General features: G+C 41.8%; 1 protein-coding gene across 2 annotated transcripts in view; it reads left to right on the top strand.

The window, feature by feature from the left end:
- The window catches only part of KCNJ6 (potassium inwardly rectifying channel subfamily J member 6), a 166,828-nt gene extending 148,935 nt beyond the window's left edge, over positions 1-17,893 (top strand). For both annotated transcript variants that reach the window (XM_086739862.1, XM_086739856.1), the window contains one exon: positions 14,521-17,893. In XM_086739862.1, the coding sequence (XP_086595988.1) occupies positions 14,521-14,846 (326 nt within the window). In that variant the 3' untranslated portion in view covers positions 14,847-17,893. The remainder of the gene's footprint in view (positions 1-14,520) is intronic.
- The last annotated feature ends 2,182 nt before the right edge of the window (positions 17,894-20,075 follow it).

Genomic DNA, 20,075 nt, shown 5'->3' with positions numbered 1-20,075 from the left:
TTTTATCTCTCTGGTTAAAAAAAAAAAAATCTCTGCCTTGAGTAAATACAAAGTGAAGGCAGTGGTGGTGTATTTCATTTGGCAGCCGAGAAAAATTTATGTCATGGTGGGAGGAGAGAGAAGTGCTCGCTGCACAGCACAGAGCTGGTTGGATTCGGCATTCTTCTGATGCCTTCTTGAACTCCTCCCAACCTTACACCCCTTTCTTCAGCCTGCCTTGTCTCCAAACTCTTATTCCAGCTGTTGTGATTTACACTGTGTGAAGGCAGCACAGCTAGCTTTAAAGCCATCCCTGAGCTCCCCTACTACCCAAGGCTGGTTCACTGCAAGCAGGAAGGAGAGAAGGGATCAGCAAGCTTTCACAGAGAGCATGCCAAGTTTTATTTCTCTTTCCCATCCTGGAGGTTAAGCACGCCTTAGGAACACAGCAGAAGCCAAGGGATGCTACTTCACAAGTAGACATCTGCTAGATTGCCTGGTACTTAGCAAGAATCCCATGGAGGTGTAAAACTGTAGAGATTTGAGTCAGGTTCACAGTCTGGAATTGCTATATCCTGACAGAAGATGTTCCTGGTTTGAACTGCCACTGACTGAGACTAGAATCTGGCACTATATTTTCCATTTTCTATGGCATACATTTTTTAAAAACTTACATTAACACTCGCATGCAATGTTGGAGACAGATCTCTTTAGCCAGCAATGTCTGGGTTTATTTTTTTGCCCTGCTTACCTCTGAAACTGGGAGGCTGGTTTAGTTTATTCTCTGAGAGGTAGGATATCGTCAGAGTGAAGGATGTCCAGTTTTAGCCAAGTGTTCATTGTACAAAGCATACATCAACGAAATGCTCCAAATTAGCAGTGGTCTGGCAGCAGTAATAAAAGCTGCAAGAAAGAGACTGTGTAATTGTGCTTGTCATGAAGAAGAATATAGTCTGCAGCTGGTGTACAGAAATGCCTCAAATCTGTATGGGAGTCAGAAGAGAATCAAGTAAGCTACTAACCCCTAGCTCAAAGAGTTCAGCAAGGTGTCTCCTTGAAATACTACATTCCTGCCACAAACACAGCATCCTGGTGGTGTCGCATCTGCCTGCCCAGACATTTCAAAAGTAACTTTTGCAAGAATCTCTTGACAAAATTTTCCTGGCATTGCTTCTTTATTCTCAGTTTATATATATGCACGCGTCAAAAATCTTTGTAAGCTATCACTTCTGGTAGAAGAGTGCCACCTCATGACTGATCTGAAGGAACGACACAGCCCACAACAGAAAAGCTGAGAGCACTCAAGTGCCCACAGCCGGGGAGGACTGGAAGAGCTCACGCCCTGTGTGCCCACTCAGCACCACACCACCCTGAGCCAAGCACTCCTTTGCCAAACAAGTCCTTTGCGATCATTGTTCCGGGAGAACAAGCTTAGCATCTTTGCTGAACCAAAGCCCACCCTCAGTGTTGAACAGAAATTAGTTACCCGGGAGAAAGCGTCAGGTCTTTCTACAAAGTACTTCTTGCGTCAGAAGCCCAGTCATTTTGTTTCAGACTCCTCTGCAGTATCGCGGGTACCTCTCCTCTGGCAACAGTGCAGTTCTGGGTGTGAGCACCCTCTTTTTCCTTGCTTCCTCAGACAGCTTGCCACGTACCTAACCACCTCTTCTCAAGCTCATTATTTTTTCCTTACTAAAACAACTAATTTTTCTCACCAGCTGAGATAAGTATTGTTAAACTAAGGAGAATTTGGGGGTCCTTAAAAGTTCTAATGACTCTTTGTTGCTTCCATAAATGAGGTGCACATGTCAAAGAAACTCAACATTTCTCTATTGTATCACCGTTTGTAAATGTTTGTGGCAAAATCAGACACAGCGCGTTCTCATGGATTGATTTGTCTATGCTCCTCCCAGAAACACTTCATTTAAATATTTACAACACATGAACAAGACATAGACCAAAAAAAAAGTTTCTGCTGGATTTTTACTCTTTTTTTTTTTTTTTGCCTTTTAAATTAATTCAGGCATTGAGGAAAGTGCTAGATTGAAAAGCTTAGAGCTTGAAATGCATTGTTCCTATTTTTTCCCAGAATAGAAATATCAGGAGAGTAGTACTGAAGCTTTCCTAAAATCCCAATTCTACTGCTGCTGTTCTCCTTTACTGGACCCATTGCTAAAGCTAGGCAGTAATTAAAGATCAGAATTAGTTTCTTCCTTGCCACCTCAAATAAAACTAAAGCCAGTTAAAACCAAGTGAAATATTAATTTTTCTAAAATGTTGATTGATCTACTAGCAGGTATATTAATAGCACCTAGAACCAGACAGGATGCCAAGCAGCTAAAATATGGATAGAAATTTTGACATAACTTGAATATTAAACAGTGTTTCAGAAGTGAAAGATTTTGCATCTCATTCCCTGAGGCAGCTAGTTTTCACTCAGTCCTACATTTCAAAAATATGCTGCTAACGTTGACAGATAGCCAATATTATTAACCTGAAAGCATCAACTTAATAAGTCTCATCCTCTGAACTGAAAAAAAGGAAAAAAATTTAAAACCCACTTGCTACTGAGTGGGAGGATTTTAACAGCACAGATTATTTTCTTTGCATAACTGCTAGAAGGCCTGCAAAAGTTCATCAAAAATCAGAGCTGCATGAAGTCTGGGATTGGCTGATTCTTTTGTTATGATAAAGACAACAATAGCTGAATCAATAAACCTAATTTAAATTTTAATTGAAGATTATTGTTATGACAGAGATTTTTAAGCTTAGTGTGTTTTAACACTTTCCCTTAAAAATATTTTTATAAAGGAGTTGACCAATCACACTAAGTAATAGCATGAACAAATGTCTGGTTGCTTAAATTCTCTCCCACTAAGAAAACAGAACGGTATAAGGTCTGCCACGCAAATCCATCACTTGAAATAATCACAAAACTAGCCCAGATATTCCTCCTCCTAGAGCAGGTAAGTTAGCTGTGGGCCATGTACAGTGTGAGGGTCCTCCAGATAGGACCACAGCACTAAGCCCCTTCAGCTCTTACACCGAAGACCTGTAAAACCAGGGACATGCTTCCAAGTGTCTGAGCAAAATTCCTCCACCTGCTGAGGGCTCTACTGCCAACAGGTCACAGGAACAGGAACGGGGCTAGACGCAAGTCCATGCTTAAGCCACCAGAGAGAAGAGAGGAGCTGCCAGCTGAATTAAGCACAGGTCCAATCACCATCACCAAAGGGCAACACCTTCAAGGAGCTGAGCTTCATCCAAAATGCCCAGAGAAAGGGCTGCTTGCTTGCTTGCTTGGTTAAAGAACCAGAAAGCAGCTGTGCTGATATCAGCCAGTGCTACAGAGCTAGATCAATCCAGCTCTCACACATCTCTGTGCCCAGCTGCTTTTTGTAGGCTGACACATGGTAATAGCTGGCCTTCTCAAACGGTAGCTATGCCATTTCAGTGATGCTGTCAGAATTTAGAGCTTTCTTCTGAAAATCAAGGAGCACCTCCGCACCAGTGCTCTTGGTTCTTTTTTGATATAAATCAAAAATATCATCTCTGAAACTGAGCTATCGTTAGAATAACTGATTTCTTCAAGTTGTCTCTTCTAAAAGCAAGTACCACCCACCCACGTTTAGCTTGTTTTTCAGCCCACCAGAAAGGATGCACCATTATGAAACTGCCCAGGGAACCCCACTGAAATGTTTTGTTGCTTTCCAAAAATCCAAATAATTTTAGATAGAACATAATTTCTCTTTATTTATGTTGCATTTCCAAACATCACTTCTCACCAGCGTCTGCCTGGCAGAAACAAGGGATTTATCCTGAACTCAGTTTCGTCTCCTCCAGTTTCACAACAGCTAAACCAGGTTTCATCAATGCCATTAGCCACAAATCTAGAAACAACCACCAGAATACTTTGTGGGTGATTCATTGATTTTGTTGTCAAAAAGCTAGTGATCTTCCTTATTTCCTGAATTTTACAGCATGCCAAGCTGCATGTTCACACTGTTTTGTCTTTAATCCTGGGTTCACAAACATTTCCACAGTAACATGTGACGTTTTTATAAAAAGCTCTAAGTCAGTTAAGTTCAGGAGAGAGGAAACCTTGGATGTTCTGTTCTCTTTGTACGTAGCATTTTAAGAAGAGAAACAAAAGCCATCCAAACAGGCAGACTCAAATTAGGTGTTTAAGAAATCCGCAGAGCAAGAGGTGAAATAGATCACATATCTATTTCAATTAAACGTTCATCTCACAGTCATGACAGCGCAAATGTGCAGCAGGTACAAGCTGTTACAGAAAATGCTTCTTTCACAGCAAGTATCATTCCAACTAAAGGGGTTTTTCTCCCAGCCATCCCTTGGCAGTAATGCTCATGTGGGATTTCAGCAATGCCCAAATATGTCTTGTTCTAATCTCAGCCCTACTTACCACTGTGTGCTAAATACATGCTCCTCAAGAGGTTTGCATATGCCATGCATTCTGTAGCATAGAGCCAATGTAGCAACCAGCTAATTTTTCCACAAAAGATTGGCTGTGTATACATCTTAAAGGATGCCACCTCAGAAGAGCTCTCATGTAAACAATGCTTCTACCCCTTTCCAAGGCCAAATGCATAGGGTCCATGTTCTCAGCAGTTAAAGCAGGCAGCCTGCAGAGCATCCAGCTCCACTAATGCCATCCCTGCGCATTGCCCTGGGAGGTTTGCTGAGGTGCATCTGAGAGATTGCCTCTTGCAATGTTAGCCTGAACATTTTGGAGAAGAAGCAGGTCCCATCCAAACTGCCCATCAAGACATAAGGTTTTATCAAACTGTGAAGCTTAAGTAGTGTTAGAGGATGCATTTCTCTTTTCTTCATTTCCTACCTGCAATTTGTATCTGCCCTTTCCCAACTTCTGCCTCCCTAGCAAGGAGAGGAGAGAGAGAAACCTGGTTCTGAGGTGCTGATCTAATTTAGCCTTTGGGTTTAAGCAGAACAGAGAAGAACAGGAGCTGTTCTACTGCTTTATTCCCCAAGATGAGTAATGCATCAGCTCAGACAGCTCTTTCTTCACCCCTATTTTATCCAAAACTGAATTTTCCTCTGGAACTCCACCTCTCCCAAAAAGATGAGGGAAAGGGTAGGGGACTCTGAGCACCTGGAGGAAAAAGGACTCCCTTTAGCTTCTCCCACCCTGAGATCACGCTGCAGGAAGCCACCTGAGGCACAGCATCACTGCGTACCAGTGCACAGCTGGGTATTTCCCATCCTCTCCTCTCCTGGTGCCTTTATGAGATGTGTTTCCCCAGCAGCAGTGAATCTGGGGAGAGAGACCATAAAACAGGCAGAGCCCAAAGTGCTATCAAATGCCAAGGTGACTAAACTGGAATATTTGTGTGAACGATATATTTCCTGAGGTTCTGTAGTTTGAGAATTAAAGATGTTGCTTATGACTGTGGAAAAGAAATAGGGAGCCAACAGGATCTCATGCAAAGGCAGTGATTCTTGCCGGCTCTGTTATGGAAGCAACCTAGCAAGACAGCTAGGTCCAAAACCATAAACAGGACTGTTAGCATTAATGTACTGGCAGGGGTCTTCCCCACACCCCTTGTCACCTAGGATCCTCTCTTCTCCATTCTGTACCTCAGCCCTGATGGGTCAGGTTGTGCTGCTTAGCAAAAAAAATCCTGCCAAGACCCTTCTATGGCCAGGCAGCAACAGCAGGCAGCTCAGCTGGAGCCCAGTGCCTTTGTTGCCTGCTCCCGACTGTTTGTCAGAGAATTGCAGAGCAGGCTGCCGCGCACCACGCTGGAGGAGAGCATCCCATCTGCAGGGTCAGAATTCAGGAGGGAGCCTGCGGATTAATAGCAATGTATTTTTAAAAGGTCAGGACAGGTCTTCTGTTTATTCAGCACTTCCCACTTTGAAAGCAGAGTCACCAAAGATAAAACCATGTACTGCAGCTTCTTTAAAAAAAAAAAAAAAAAATCCCCCTATATGCTTCTGTGTGGGTATCTGCTAGGAGAAATAAAGTACTTGCATGGTGCTGATTCGATGTCTGAGAAACCACTGAATCTATAAATGTATCCCAACAGTCAAACACAGAGTAGCTTACAAAATCCTGGTACTTCACGTTCCAGCTCTGCCAAATTGAGTTTCCTGTTTCCAAGGACTCCGAGTGCCTGTTCTGGAACAAGCTTCTCTCTCTGGTCAGACACTGTGTTATTTGACATACTAAATTTCCACAAATTTAGTTGACAGAAATATGTAATCATCCTCCATTTTAAAAAGCACAGCTGAAAAAAAATTATTAAAACTCATGCATATCAGGCAGCTTCATTTGCTGGGCATGACCAGAATATAAGGCTAAGTGAAGGTTAAATATTGGCTGAACAGTAATTGTACCATCTCTTTGAGAAGCAGCTTATTGAGAATGGATATGGTACTGTTAGCTAAAAGTGATAGCACATTTGAGATTGAATCAGATAAGCTTTCCTGCCTTTTGCATGTACCATTTCTCAAAGCTACATGCAGTTAAAAAGAGAGAAATTAGACACAAAATACTCAATGAAGTATATTTAATTCCTGATAGGAGAAATATTAACCAAGCAAATAAAATATTTCTAACTCAGTATTTTCCATTTGAAAATATAATTTCACTGGCATTGAAATCTCCTACTAAGGGGGAAAAAAAAAGTGCATTTTAAAAATATTTTGAAAAAGACTAAAATATGGCAATATTTTTCTAATTTAGATGCTGTGTTACACAATATATCACATTCAGAGAAGTCAGAATGAAAACAGAATTCTTTAACTGATCCAAGTTAGACTTTGTTTAGAATTTAACTTAGTATCAATTCCAATTTTTTATATTTGTTATTTGTTTTCATCTTGTTTAGAAAGAAATAGATCTTGAAGTATCAGAAAGTCCCACTGACTTGAAATTATGGCTTCTCACCAGCTCAATTTCCTATGCATATTTGCCTCTTGTGCAAATGTGACCTAATAATACATGCCTTCTCCCATGGGGGATGTGATTTTATTACCGTTGGTGGTGGTCAGGCCAGCCACTCCAGCCCACTCCTTGGCAACTTGCACTTTCTGATATGGAGCTTGTCCCTGGTCCTGTCATCACCCGTGAGACGAAGACAGCAGCTACCACAAAGATCTCTGATCAGAATTCACAGATGGCATCAGATCAAAGATATGAAATTTCAAATGTAGTGATCAGCTTCTTGGTCTGATTAAATAAGAAATATGAACAGGACAAACAGAAATACCAAATTACTCAAGGCATTTACAGGAAAAAAAAAAAAAAGCACCAGTTTTAACATTAAAAAAAGGCAAAAGAAAACAAACAAAAAAAAAGCCAATGAAAGTTAATTCCTTATATTCTTACAGGAAAAAACATCTATCCCCCCTCCCTTCCTCTCCCACTCACTCCTCTCTCTAGTCACTGCACCAGCACCAGGAGTGACCATCCTGTGATGTAGCCTGGACATGGAGAAGAGACGCATGCCATTCGTAACCCACAACACAGGGATGTTGTGCACAAATTCCCAGGCATGCTGAAACACAGACACACTGAAATGCTCGCTGGCACCCTTCCAGTTTTTACCGCTTTCAAGAGCTTTAGACGTCGCTTAGAATGAGATAAGCACCCGATTTCCAGGTGCATTCTGAATCAAGTTGTCAGAATCCCTGGGAATTTCCCATTGCTAGCTAGATATTTAAATTTGTTTACTCAAAATTAAAAAAAAAAAACCACTGATTTCTTGTGAGATGTACACAAATACAAAAAGAAGGGGGAAAATATCTTACCACAGCATGATATTTGCAACATTTTCCATCAATGACAACCGATGCTTCAGGCTTTACAAAAAAGGGGCGCATTCAGGGTACAACATGACTTTTTTCTTTTTTTTAGCTTGATTAAAGAGAACAAATTAACTGATATGGAATGTTTCTGACAATAACTTTGTGGTACTATGGAAATTTTATTCTAAATCTCTGTTCTTTTTTGAGGCAATCATTTTCACACCAGTGAGAACTGTTCAGTACAAATTTGACAGTGAAAGTCTACATGAGGAAGAGAATATACTGCAAGCACATCTACTGTGTTTGAATCTCAGCATGTACCTTGTGGCACACCAATAAAACAGACCCAGCAAAGCTAGGTAATTTGCCAAAGCCCACACAATGTCTGCAGGAGAACCAAGGTATCAATCAGGAGTTCTTGACTTCTAGTCTTTTGCATAGTTTTAATAGCACGCACTGCTTTCTCATCCTCCTTAACATCTAAAAATAGCTAACTGACAAATCTCGCACCAAATATATTTGAGTCCAAAAGGTCATCCTGTCAGAGACCATCTCTCTGCCTTGTAGGACGCTGCTTGCTGATACTTAATGAACACAGGAGCAATGCTCAGATACAAACCTAGAAAGTCACTGTAGCATTTTTGGGCTCCACACTGGAGTTTTGGACACAAGGTGTGCATTCATCTAATTACCTCAATAGTAGCACCGTTATCACAGCGTTTAAATAAAATTCTCCCATCTTCTCACTCTTGCCCCAGGCAAGGTGCAAAAGTCAGCTCTAACATCTACAGTCAGCATCTCCCCTCTTTCATACCTCCTACAGTAAACTACTTTCATCACGAGCGCTGACACAGAGGCCGTAGGAATTAATCTCAAGGCATAGCGAATTTTCTACATGTTTGGGTTTGGTTTTAAAAAGTTCTTATCATACGAATGAAGTTTTGATGAAGTAGGTAAAAATGTCTACAGTAATACCTCAGTAAAGGAAATTATGAAAAAACATAGGGTGAAAGTAATTTGATAGGAGCATTGCACACGCACATGGAAGTCTCAGCTCCCAACTGGAGACCCCAGACCAAATTCTCTACTCCTGTGCATGAGTGAAACTCACTCACCTCAGAAATGAGGACACCACTGTTTTCTGTGCCCACTTGAGTCCTCTGCTGCTGAGGTCTTACTCCAGGCTGAACTGTGAAGCAAACTTCCCATGCAATGAATGAAAATGAGTTGTTCTTACAGGATACCCCCTTTCAATTTTGTGCAGTGGAAAGTCTGCCTTGTTCTGCTAAGTCCCAGAAAAAAAAATCCCAAACCTCAAAATCAGCTTGACATTGTGGCTGTCAGTCAAAAAGATAGGGCCAGTAATGGACTGTAATTCTTGCTCTCTTCATTTAATTTAAAGTCCTTTTTTTAACACAGGAGTGGAATTTGAAAATAAAAAGTCCTCTTGTAATAAAGACCGCCTCAAGTAAAACAAAAGCTGAATGAGGCTGTCGCTATGTGTAAGCTGCAGTAGGCTGACCTAGAGCTGAAAATCACTGTATTTTGGCCCAGACATGTATTTGATTCCATGATTCTGAAGTACCCTTTCCCCCCTAACTTTTTAATAGCATTTTGTTTTTGATGGCTCCCATCACAAAGTGAAATAATATATGGTGAGAGTGCATGACACAACATATTATTGTGTAAGCTACCATGAAATCTTAAATTAAGTGTGCTGTGAGGAAATGCATTAAGTCACTCTGGGTCACCACACCAAACCCTTGTAGCACTGTAAGACAGTGCAAAGCATAAACCTAAATAACTGTAGACAGTATGAACAAAGCATAACCTCAAAATAACTGCACAGGGCGACTTTTTAAGATTAATGACTCTGGAGGTGGCATCAACTTTGTTATTAATTCTAATCAGTCAAAGGTAGGGTTGTAACCTTACCTGTATATCAGCAACAGCTTAAGGGAATTGCTCTGTCATTTTCATAGACTGCATGGTGCAAATATTAAGGTTGATAAAACCTTTCATTCTAGCTGCAAGAAAAATTGCTGATGGGGTGCACTGAAATAATCTCCACGCTCCCAGTCAGGCAGAGGCAGGCACCTCAACCCGTGCTCTGCAGGGGAGCAGCCCACATGTACCAGGAGCCAGTGCATGGTCCAAACTTCTTGTTGAAGTAAACAGGACATCATGTCATGGATGTGAGCCTAACCCATGGGCAGACACTCAGCATCCCTACCCCAGCAGCAGGAGCCCAGCTGTGCATCAAATTCAATGGAGACAGAAAGTGGCTCAGCAGGCTGGCTCCTGCTCACAAGCCACTCTTCACTCCAGGAGCGCTGCTGAAGTATCTGGTATCTGTGCAGTTCAGCTCCCTGCCTGTTGAATGGGAATAATACACATTTAGAAGGTAAATTAAAGTTCTAATAACACTGGTTGTAGGTAACAGGACTATCCAAAGTAGTATCTAATTGCTCATTTCAGACACATGGAGCTAACCCCAGCACTGTCAGCAGGACCTTCTTTTTCCCTGTTTGAAGGCAAAACAATAAAAATGTTGCCATGTAAGGTTGGCTGCCTCAAAAAATAAAGTCTCCTTCACCTAATCCACATCATTTGGTTTGCCTCCTTCAGTATAACGAGGACCAAAATTCAGCTTGCCACTCTGCCTGCATTGTTCTGAGCCAGGAACAGGGGAGCAATAGGAACAATATCCGCTGTGGTGTGCCTTTTACAGAGAAGTGGCAACTCTTATGACACTGGTTACAGCCCTCAAAGCTCTAACTGAACATTAAACATCATTTTAAAAAAAAACACAGTGAAGTGAGATGGCAATTAATTTTACTTCTTAGGTAGCTTGCCCAACAAGCAAGTATTTGCACAACACTCGGTTGTGATTCCCTAGCCTATGCAAACACAAAACAAACAGACCAGAACGCTGTCATTAAGACCTAGCAGAAAGCTGCAACATATACAAAGGCTCTTTACTGCTCCTTAAAAATGCTTTGAGTGTAAAGGAGTGAGACAGGAGTTAAGAGCAACCATCAGAGGTCTCATCAGCTCACGGCGTATTTAAAATACGGGAGGTGAACAGGTGCAAGCGCAAGCCCGCTGCACTGCAACCTAATCCTGCCGCTGCCGTCCCGCCATGCCAGGCAACAGGGACAGATGGTGCGGGGAGCAGCAGAGCTGCAGCACCGGGACGTGCAGGGGCAGGCTGCTGCCCAGCCAAGGGGTGATGCTCCTCCGCCACCACCCGCTGCCCCGGCTTCACTCCATGCCCATCACAGCAGGGCCTGAGAGTCCAGCCTCGAGGTTTTTTGTTGGGCCGCGATGCTCCTTCTCAAATAGATCGTTCCTTCCAGTTATAGTTTTAATTAATTTAGAATGAATTATTTGGGTCTCTTAATTTCTCGGCTTATTTTGAAGAAGTCCAATTAATGCTGAGCTAAGTAGCTCCAAAGGCTCTCCAGCTCTCATCCTCCCCAAAGGGATCCAATTAAAAGAAGACACTAGTCAAAATGTCAAACCAGAATCATTTTTAAAGCCATTGTGCAACAGCACTATGACTACATATAAACCATTCAATTACTGAATAAATCACATAATACTTGGAAGCCTAAAGTCTAAAACTCCCTCACTTAAGATGCAGCTTCATCTGTCAACCAAGAGGCTGTTAAGAACTTACGGCAAATAATAGAAGCCACATTTCCTTTTACAGGGCAATTAAAAACATTGAGTATAATAAAACGTGTGTAAATTAGACCATAATGTATGATAAGGGTGTAAGTGCAGAAAAGACAGTCCAGAAGCTCTGCTGACTGTGGAGCTGAAAGACCTCTGAGCCAGCGCAGGCAGAGGCTGGTAAAGCCGCACCATGCAGAACTGCAGAAATCTCTCTGTTCTGCTTCCAGAGCCACACAGGTCACACTGACAATCACTTCAAGCGTCTCCGCAACTGAGGCACATTTTAATCTGGAATCCTTGTGATCTACTTACATTTTTTTTCTGTATTAGCTTTCTCAAACCTTTAGAGAGCATTACAAGGTCTCTCTCATACATCCCTCCCTAGATAAATCTTTTTCTCTATTTCAAATTATTTGCTTCAAAAATCCTAACTCTTTCATTCCAACTCTGAAAGTATTTTGCCTAGCTGCAGAAAAGAAATAGGTATTAAATCATTGCTAAATGGGACACTAAATTAAAAACTAAGGCAGGTCAAAATTTCAGATGAGGGTTTGTTTTTAATGAGCTGTAACTCTAATGTAATTCAATGAATCTTCTTGACTTCCGCAGAAAATTGCCCCCCTCTTTCCCACCAGTCAAATTTTTCCTAACCAAAGTATCAGGATCACTGAGTGCTTGTTCTGAGCAGAGGAAGGTAATACTGTTTCAAAGGGATTTCAATTTTTTTCTTTTTATTCAATCTCATTGCCTTTGTGATGAAAACTCCAAATTTCTCACTCACTTTGAAGTTAAATTTCAGCAGCAGAGAAAGAACTTAGAAACACATGAGCCTTAGGAAAGGCACACTCTTCTGGTCCACGTCACCAAGGAGCAGCAAAGGAGCTGGTGGGAAACCAGCCCAGAGGGGTGCCTCAGACAGTGGGGGAGACATCGCAACCAGCACTGATTGCTGCCAGCCCTTTCTGGCCCCAGCCTGGTGATGCCTCCTGCCCAGGGCAGAGAGATCCTGTCAAATACTGCACCCATGCTTCTGGATCTGCCAGAGTGCCGGAAAAAAAAAAACAAAACAAAAACAAAACAAAAAAAAAAACCACACCAAAAAAAAAAAAACAAAAACAAAAAGAAAACCAAACACCCAAATAACCCTTTGGTAAAGCTGCTACACAGCTAGTGCATTTCTCACTAGTATATGTATAGTGCTCTGTGAGCTGCCAAGTTCCTCCTTCTGTTGTTCTGTGGGAAAGAATATCTCCTTTAGACTTAAAATCGCACAGTAAATATCACAAGAGATTATTTTGTCATATGGTTTCCTGTCCTCCCACCCTTCCCACCTGTGAAATGAACAGAAAAACGGTAAGATCTTTATATTTCCATTTGTGCTTTACTTGAAAATTGAAATGCAAACATGTCTTGTCCTGCAAAACCAAGAAAAACAAAGGCTTGAGTATTTCTGTCAGGCATAAGGAAAGAAAAATTAAAATCAGCAAGCACAGCAGAAGTACAGTTGTGTTTCTACCTGGCCATAGCAGGTTAGTACAGTGCAGTGATTTTCATGCTGAAGCTCTCCCTGACAGTCACCCCTCCGCAGGGTCTGAGGCACTGCAGTGAGCAGAAGGAAATCCTGGAGAAGGGCCGAAGTACCACAGTGTGGTAACAGCTGGTAAATGTCTTTCTAAACATAATGTTATCAGTGAAAAAGATAAAAGTACCAAAAACCAGCAGTTTTCAGCCATCAGAAGAAAGTTAGATATCTGAGCTTGGCGAGGAGGCTCGAGAGAATAAGGGCAGAATTATCTAGAGCAGTTCGCACAGCCCTGAAAAAGATCAGAGACATTGAGCTACCCATGTTTGCTCTTCCTGAGACTCTCTATGTGACTTTATATGATGCCAGCAGCGCAGAGAAATTATGTGCACTTCTACAGACTGCCATTTGTGCCGCAAAATTAAACAATTTTAATTGCTTATGATTACCCTCTAAATAACTGATGTGTGGCAGGCTTGTCCAGACGTTATCTATCATTATTTACTAAGTATTTGACATATACTGTTCAGCTGAAGTTTGCTTAGCAATACATAGCTAATAATGTGCAAATAATTAAAGGAAAACCATCACATTCACTCCATGTACTCCCATTTAGTCAGTAGCATGTTTTTTGCCTCTTAAATTCATATCTCCTGACCTTTTTCCTGGTCAGCTGGGTTTTCCCTTCCGCTCCTAAGCATTATTGTAGTTCTTCCCTGAGTTGTCTGTCTGAGATGGGGCAGATTCTCCAAGTCACAGGTCCCTGCCATGGCTAGGTGTTTCTTCAGCCAGAGGACACTCTGGACACTTTAAGCTTGGAACAGCTGCCTCTCTCCATGCCTCTTAACAAAATATAGTATCTTACAGATTTTTTTTTCCCTTTAGCAGCTCCCAGAGAAAGGTTCAGCAGAGCTGTGAAGGGAAGGCAACAAAGAAGTTAGTCCCCATTATCTGCCTTCAACACCGCACACTATCACAATGTCCTTCAGGAGTTTTGCTGATATTTGTGCATTGGCCACCCACCCAAAACTCAAAGCAGCATAACTAAGAGGCGGCTTCAACTTTTAGGGAAGCCAAGTCAACCCGCACGTCACAGGCTTAGGGGCTAGCTCCAGCAGAGAAAAGCTTTTGCATGAGTTGCTCAATTATCCTGGGGAAGTGCTGAACGTGGCAGCGTGGGTTTGTTACACACCAGGGAACCGAAGGATGGCACGGTGCAAGCCACGTACGGTCTCAGTAAGCTGAGACTCATCAGCGAGTGAGTTACTTGATGAAATACAGGAAGAAGAATTGCATTTAATAAGGAAATGTTAATTTTTGCTCACAGACTCACCACTTGTTATTATGTACACACACAGAAGGGCATCAAATAGGTTACACACTGTAAAATTGATTTCTGAGCTCAACTTCATATGATGTCAAACCTAATTATTTTCTGGCATGTGCCTTTTTACATATATTTCTCTGCCTGTATGAAAAAAATAATTAAGGATTTGGGAAAGCAGTGAGTCTTCATTACAGCAATTCTTCCTTTTCTGTTACAGGAATGACCTGCCAAGCTCGAAGTTCATACATTACAAGTGAGATCCTGTGGGGTTACCGTTTCACCCCTGTCCTCACTCTGGAGGACGGATTTTATGAAGTTGACTACAACAGTTTTCATGAAACATATGAGACCAACACACCAGTTTACAGTGCCAAAGAGCTGGCAGAGATGGCCAGCCGAGCAGAACTGCCTCTGACGTGGTCTGTTTCCAGCAAGCTGGACCAGCATGCTGAGCTGGAAACTGAAGAGGAAGAAAAGAATCAAGAAGACCAAAACGAGAGAAACGGTGATGTGGCCAACTTGGAGAATGAGTCCAAAGTGTAGAACTACTGGAGGCATAAGGGCCACACAACCTCCTTTATCTTCTCCCTCTTTGCTTCCCTTTTCTTCTCTGACACATCTTTTTTTTTTTCCTTCCTTGTTATTCTAAATTCTAGGAAAATAAATACTTAAGAAGCGAAATATCTACCTGCCCAGTTTAAATTCAAGAGATTCACAGACTGAGCAAAGGTGTGGGTTAAAGCTGCAATACCCATTATCAGTGGTGGAATCTCAATCCCCAGCCTGGTAATGACTGCTGGCTTCCTTGGCACCTCTCTGAGTTCTGACCTCCAGGTTTACTCACATCAACAACAACAAAAGAAAAAAAAAAAAGAAATGGGAATATACACAAGGAATTTAAAAGGAAAGACTAATTAATGCTCATCAAAGTAATGGGCCTTGGCTCCTGTTTTTATTTATTTCAGGACAGTTTCACAAACTGGGTGACAAGCCTCTATGAAATGGGCCTTGCAGCTTTAAGATGAAGGTGAGCAGAGGGATCTGCAATCCAACACAATACTGTACATATGCCTTATGTAATTATTTTCTCTTTACATTTAGTAATAAACACCGCATGTACAAAAGTACTGTAGTAAAGAAGTTCTAAATAATGTACATAGATGTGTAATTAATGTAGGTTTAGAAACAGAGTTCTAGAAATACTGGGATGCAAAAACTAACTACCCATCAAGTAGGCATTTCTCTTCAAACATTTGGAGCATAATATTGATTATTTTTTCCCCCTATATCTATGGCTCTTCTAGTGCATGAAATTTTCTTCAGCGTACCAGACTGGCAGCTATTTAGAGTACCTCACTGTTTGCCAAACAGATCGTTTTTCCTGACTCTAAAAAGCCATAAGTCTGGGAGAGGGCAGGGTAAAGAAATTGTAACATAATTACTGATATACTGTGAAAATGTTTACAAATAAGGCAAACCGTTCCTGGTTATTTCTTTGGCAGTTTAACCTGAAATTTAGGCTGTGGCAAACTCATGGCAAACCAGAATTTCCTCTATACTCTTAACATAGCGAGCATGTTTCATGTGGAGGTATTATCCTTTATGTGCAATACCTAGGGAAACTCCGCCCTTCTCCCCACCCAAATCACGGGATTTTGGCGGAGTGGTTTGCTACAAAAACAGCACAAGCCATTGAAAACCGAACATTGCACCTTAGCAAGTAGATTTTAGCTACTCAGCTGGGAAAGAAACAGCTGAGTTTCATCTGGAGCCGTAATCAATGACATTCATTTGTTGGCAGCGCCGGTGCTTGGCCGGTTTGGCAGAGTCACAGCTGGTGCGACATCCCTGGGTATACGCTTCAACAGGGCTTCTCAGCTAAACAAAAGGTTCCTGCCACCCGTGCTCAGGAGAGTGGTTCCCTAATGACTTTCTTCACCTTAAGTTAGCTCCTTGGCTGTTGTAAATCAGTGTAAATACTGTACATTCCGATTTGACAACTTTAAAATTAGCGGGGCAGTGATAATTTGCATAGCTTACACAGGAACGCTCACACAAGTAAGGGAGCTGATGTGTACGGTCACGGTTTCACGGAAGTGCTCCATAAGGGGCTGCTCACACGGCGTGGTGTTGCTCAGTGCTAAGGACCACTCAGCCAGGCCTAGCGTGCATAAAATACTACCTGTTGAAAAAAGCATGGCTTTCACTGGGCTTTCGCTCAGGCCCATCCAGAATAGCATTTCTGTCAGTGAAGGAGAAGAAGCTGGAGCCTTAATTTTGTTTTTTATATCTGCCTACTCTGGAAAGGAAGAATACACTGAAGAGAATCTGAAGCATTGTTTGTACAGAAACATTTACATTAAAATAGCAGAGAAAAAAATAACCTCAGGAGAAACTCAGTGGGCAGGTGGAAATTTTGCACTGTGATACAGCTTTCACATTAGTTTCACACCTGTTTTACTTTTTTTTTTCTGAAACAAGTGCCCCTTGCTAATTTTCATGGAGCGTGGCTAGTCAGTGGGATTTTGCAGGTCCTCTAGCTGTGTTTCATGCTGAGGCAGAAAGAGCAGGGTGTGGGAAAAGGGGTTGCACACCAGGGTCTGGCAGATCAGGCTAGATGGAAAGAGTTTTTTATTTCAGCTCTGAACATTTTCCCTAAAAGGCTTTTACAAAGCAGCATGATGTAAGGAACAGTGCAGAATATGGATTTTTTTTTTTTGTTCCCTCCACCCAGGATGGCTGATTCTGCCACCTCGGTAAAGGTTACACTTCACTTTTGCAAGGTAGCGCCCGTTTGGCTGCAGACCTTTCAAAGCTCGTTCTTCTGCCCCAGCATCAGCAGCTGCCGAGTGCTCCAGTTCACCCGTCACAACCCACCCGTAAGGCTATCCGTGAGGGGTACTGAGCGATTTTAAGGATGAGTGGCTCCACAGCTCCCCTTGAAGACAGAAGCCTTATAGCAGAGGAGTCGAGGCAGCGCGGCATCAGTAGTGATGAGCCGCCCACGTGTGTCAGTGCTAGCGAAAGGTGCATGAGCTGAAAGCAAAGCATTCCTCTGAGGAAAAACCTGCTTTTTGCTCTTGTAGTTTACTGGGCCACTCTATAATTCATTGCTGCAGTTTAACAAAAGTTTGCATTAATTAGAACAGCAGCTCAGGGCCCTAATTAAACCTTTTTTGTGTCCTTTAGCACAAAAAAATAGACTTTCCGCCACTGGGGCATGTGCATGTGTAAGCTATATTTTTTGTGAATAGGGCACTTAAAGCTTAAGGTGTGTGTGTTCGTCTCTTTCTCCCTCTCCCCCTGTATTTTATTGTCTTCAGTATCAATGTAGTATGGACTGTAAAGTTTATGAAATCTCATTTTTGTAACATAAGCTTAAAAAAAAAAAATAGAAGCCTCCAAAGCTTTCAATGGGGAAGCTTCACGTAAACTTTGTACTAGAATGTCCCTATCAAACACCTCTATTTTTCTACAATGATTGATTAAGCAGTTTAACAATGTATTTTGTGTCAATGATTTCAACTGAACTGGTAAAAAGACAATTAAGAATTGAATGCTGTTAATTAAGAATGGATTTTCAAGCCGTATATACTGAGTGGTGTTTTCATTAATAGTAAATAACTTAACCTGGGAACTTCATCTCCTAATCCTAAACAAGATACTATGAAATATCAGTGCCCTATGGGAATATCTTTGGCAAATCACATTTAAGGAACATGAATAATGCAACATTTTAATACAACTGACTACGTAATTATTCAAGACCCATTACCTCTCTATATACTTCACTAATATATTTTGATGTCTTTTTCTCAGAATATCTTGTGATTTCCAGGAGCAAAAGAATTTCCAGAGATTAATATGAGCTCACAGTAATCTACTGCAGCTCTCAATTCCTTCTTCAATTAACAGAAATGCCATAGAGGTGCTTTGTACAGATTTCATGCACAGTGTTGCATGAGACAAGTTGCATGTTGTGCCTCTCTGGCTCCTCTCCTCTTTTTTTTTTTTTTTTTTTTTTTAATAACACACTAACTGGGTGCTCCCAGGCTAAATGGCAGACCCCAGGCTGGGGAAGGCACGGTGCTCCGGCTTCTCACCTCCTGACCCAACACGGCCAGCAGTCAGCTGCTCTTTGCAGAGGTGCAGCACCACGGCATTTGCCTACGTTAATGAATGCAACCAGCTACCGCATCTCCTAGGAGGGCAAATCCCACAAAGCCTGGGTTTGATGTGTTCTGAGCACGACTTACCAGATCAGCCTCGCTGGCAGGTGGAGGTAGAGGGAAGCCAAGATCTTTCTGTCTCACTTCAGCTTCGCTGTCAGTCAGCTACAGCGGCGCACAGCCCTGAGAGGATGAATGATGTTATGCACAGAAATTCTGGCCAGTAGGAGGAAGGGGTATCTGGGACTCCTGTCTTTTGCAGATTTGAATTTAAGCAAGTGGTGGCTTTATACCACTTCCTCCAGTTATTTAATGTGGAGGTGAATTAGAGGCTCAACACTGAAAACGTGTTTTTTGTATACGGCAATGGGAGGGCAGGGCACCTTGGATAGGGCATTTCTTAGCAGCTACCACCAGAGCTCCTGACTGTGAAACACAACCTTTGTACTATTATGGTACTCTCTGTCCATCAAGATATCTTTCTTTTCAGAATATCACCCTTCTCAACAGCCACGTTGCCTCACTGAGACACTTTTTTAGCTATAAATCAGATCTAATAAAAGAAGAGCAAATGTTGGCTTCTCTTCCACTCTTGTTCCTTCAGCTCATAAACATGCTCTTTGGAAACATGCGCTTAGAAAGCAGGCATAAATCTGGGCTTTGTGCTGTAAATAATTCTTAAAGACAGGGCCTGAAAGCTGTTATTTATTATTCATATTAAATTATGCTCTTTTATGCTTCCTGAGTGAATTTTAAACTTCTACGATTTGGCTTTTTGGAGGGGAGGGGTGGTGGTAGACATTACAGGACACGCTTCATTTTGTGCATTTAGTTCAAGCTTACTTCTACCCATTTCCATTTTTTCATATCCTTTGGATTAACAGAGATTATAATTGAGTGGCAACTTCAGTGTAATGCCGTACTTATTTCACCACTTGCCATTCTCCCATTTATTGTCTGTATACTGATACTCTAACACAGTTTCACACAGACATCATATCCGAAGTTAGCACTCTAAAGAGACCCAAATATCTTGCTATTTCATCTCAAGTGTGAAATCTGTTTTCTATTCTAAGCAAATTCACAAGTATAAACCACAGTTCTTCCCTGATCCTCACTAACTTGTGTGTCATTCACACAGAATAAAAACTTAAGAATTTCAAATAATATAAGCCACTTTGAGGTTTTTTTCTCAGAGGGCAGGACTGGCGAGAGCCATCCCCACTTTTTTTCTTTTTTTTTTTTTTTTTTTAACCAAAGGCAGCAGCTCCCAACTCCCAGCTGCAGCAGTCCTGGGAAGTCCTCTGGAAGCTACAGGCACCTTCCTGCTACCGGCTTGCTTTGAAGTCTGTACCAGCCACTCCTCCAAGTCATAGAGCTGTTTTCCCTCAAATTATCATAGGCTATCACTTGCATTGACTTTTCTGGAAGGTTTAAACTTGAAGAACTGGTGGAGAACTGTTACCTTACCATACTTTCCTCCGTATGTTTGTCACAGTTTGTTGGACTGGAGTCCCTTGGACTTCTTCCAGCTCAGAAAAGGTGGAGGCCTTGCACACAAGCACAAATCCTCACAGCCACCCTCACTGGATGTTTCCCCATC

Source organism: Chlamydotis macqueenii, chromosome 1, assembly GCF_036417535.1.
Source record: "Chlamydotis macqueenii isolate bChlMac1 chromosome 1, bChlMac1.mat, whole genome shotgun sequence".
NCBI lineage: Eukaryota > Metazoa > Chordata > Aves > Otidiformes > Otididae > Chlamydotis > Chlamydotis macqueenii.
This window is presented reverse-complemented; position numbering and strand designations above follow the sequence as displayed.